Below are 1,678 nucleotides of genomic sequence, written 5' to 3'. Positions count from 1 at the left end.
TCTAGCTAGGTAGGAGGGGATTCAAGCATCAAAGAGGACAGAGAAGCAGGGCGTCTTTGGGTCTTTTGTCCCCGAGAGCGCTGTGCCAGATCTAAGTGTGAGCAGCGAGCGTACTGGCTTGAGAATGTCGGCGTGGGTGAGTGTAGAGGCCGGTGGGCCTCATGGCCAGGCCGCGGACCCCCTAGAGGGGTGTGCAGGAGTGGGGGAGGGGCGCACCCGGGCGGTCGGAGACCCGACCGGCTGCAGCGCGCGGGGCTGCCAGCAGGGGGCGCCGCAAGACCGCGGAACCCGCGGCCGGGCCTGACGTCAGCGCCCCGCTTGCTTGGGCTCCCGCTCTGGACTCGGCGCCAGTCCCGCTCCGCGCAGCGCCGCTTCGCTCCGGCTCCGGCTCGCCTCGGGCTGGGCTCGGCTCGGGCTCTGGCGGCGGAACTCCCTGCGCCGAGCCCCGGGGCAGGCGGCGGCGCACCATGGTCCGCGCCCAGGCTCTGGTCCTGGCGCTCACCTTCCAGCTCTGCGCGCCTGAGACTGAGACTCCGGCAGGTAAGCGTGCGTCGGTCCGACCAAGCTTGCCCAGGGAGCCCCCGGGGCCGGTGGCGTAGCTCTCAAGAAAGTGTTAAGTGTTAGGTGACCGAGCGCTCTGAGCCTGCTCTCTGTGTGTCTGAGTGTTGGATGTGCGATCGGGTGCTCAGGGTGTTGTGTGTTTGCGAGTGTTGTGTGTCCGTGAGTTATGTGTGCATGAAAAGGTGCTGTGTGTGTTGTGTGTCTACGAGTGTGTTGGGGTGAATGTTGTGTGCATCGAGGCATTGGGTGTGCAGTCTTGTGCGCCTGCCAGTGTGTAGTGTTTGTGCGGCCAAGTAGGTTGTGTGTGTGTGTATCTGAGTTTGCTTGTGTGGCCGGAGTTGTATCTGCGAATGTGTTGCATTTGTTTGCATTTTGTATATCGTGGCAGGGGGTGCTGCCTGTTGTGTGTCCGCGAGTGTGCTGTGTGTTTGTGTTATGCGTGTGACCCGGAGTGCTCTGTGGATTCCGCCCGCGTGTGGATCGGGGAACGCGTGTGTGGTGTGTGTGCTTGTGAGGTCCGTGTACGTGTGTGAAGGCGTGGGAACGGGTCCGGAACGTGTGTGTCGGTGCGCTGTGTGCGCGATGTGTACGTGTGGGAGTGTCTGGGGTTGGTGGTGTGCGCCGCCGGGGGTTGTGTGGGTCCGAGTGAATGCCAAGTGTGCCGGGAATGCGTGTGTAGGAGCGTGTCTGGAGCGGATGTGAGTGTGTGAGTGTGTCCGTGAGTGCTGGCTGCGTGTCCAGGAATGTTGCGAGTGTGGTGCGCGCCTGGGCGGTGGCCGAGTGTGTGCCCGGGGCCCGGGGCCGCCCGAGGGGGCGGTGTCAGGATGTGTGTGTGTGTGTGTGTGTGTGTGTGTGTGTGTGTGTGCGCGCGCGCGCGCCCCGCGTGTGTGCGTGTGTGGCGCGCGGGCCCGGATCAAGTTGTCGCGGCGGCGCCCCCTCCCCTCCCGGGCCGGGCCGGGCCTGAGGCTCTGGAGGGAGGAAGGGGGCCCCGCGGCCGCCGACTCTGACATGTCGGGCTGTTTGTTGTTTCGCAAGTTCTGTGCGGCGCTGGCGGCCGGCTGCTCCGAGGCGGCGCCGGGGCCGCGGGGCGCCCGGGCGGGTGGCGGGGAGGGCCGGG

The 1,678-nt window shown here is 66.0% G+C and overlaps 1 protein-coding gene across 5 annotated transcripts in view; it reads left to right on the top strand.

Moving 5' to 3' along the window:
- Positions 1–399: 399 nt before the first annotated feature.
- The window catches only part of PTPRU (protein tyrosine phosphatase receptor type U), a 77,312-nt gene continuing 76,033 nt past the window's right edge, over positions 400–1,678 (top strand). For 4 of the 5 annotated variants that reach the window (XM_073903058.1, XM_025857014.2, XM_073903057.1 and 1 more), the window contains exon 1: positions 401–540. In XM_073903058.1, the coding sequence (XP_073759159.1) occupies positions 468–540 (73 nt within the window). In that variant the 5' untranslated portion in view covers positions 401–467. Of the gene's footprint in view, positions 541–1,678 lie in introns of all 5 variants that reach the window. The other variant, XM_073903055.1, reaches the window with a different exon arrangement.

This window comes from Callorhinus ursinus, unplaced genomic scaffold (assembly GCF_003265705.2).
Source record: "Callorhinus ursinus isolate GAN/ISIS: 27379988/994484 unplaced genomic scaffold, GSC_fseal_2.0 scaffold18, whole genome shotgun sequence".
NCBI classification, from domain to species: Eukaryota; Metazoa; Chordata; class Mammalia; order Carnivora; family Otariidae; genus Callorhinus; species Callorhinus ursinus.
This window is presented reverse-complemented; position numbering and strand designations above follow the sequence as displayed.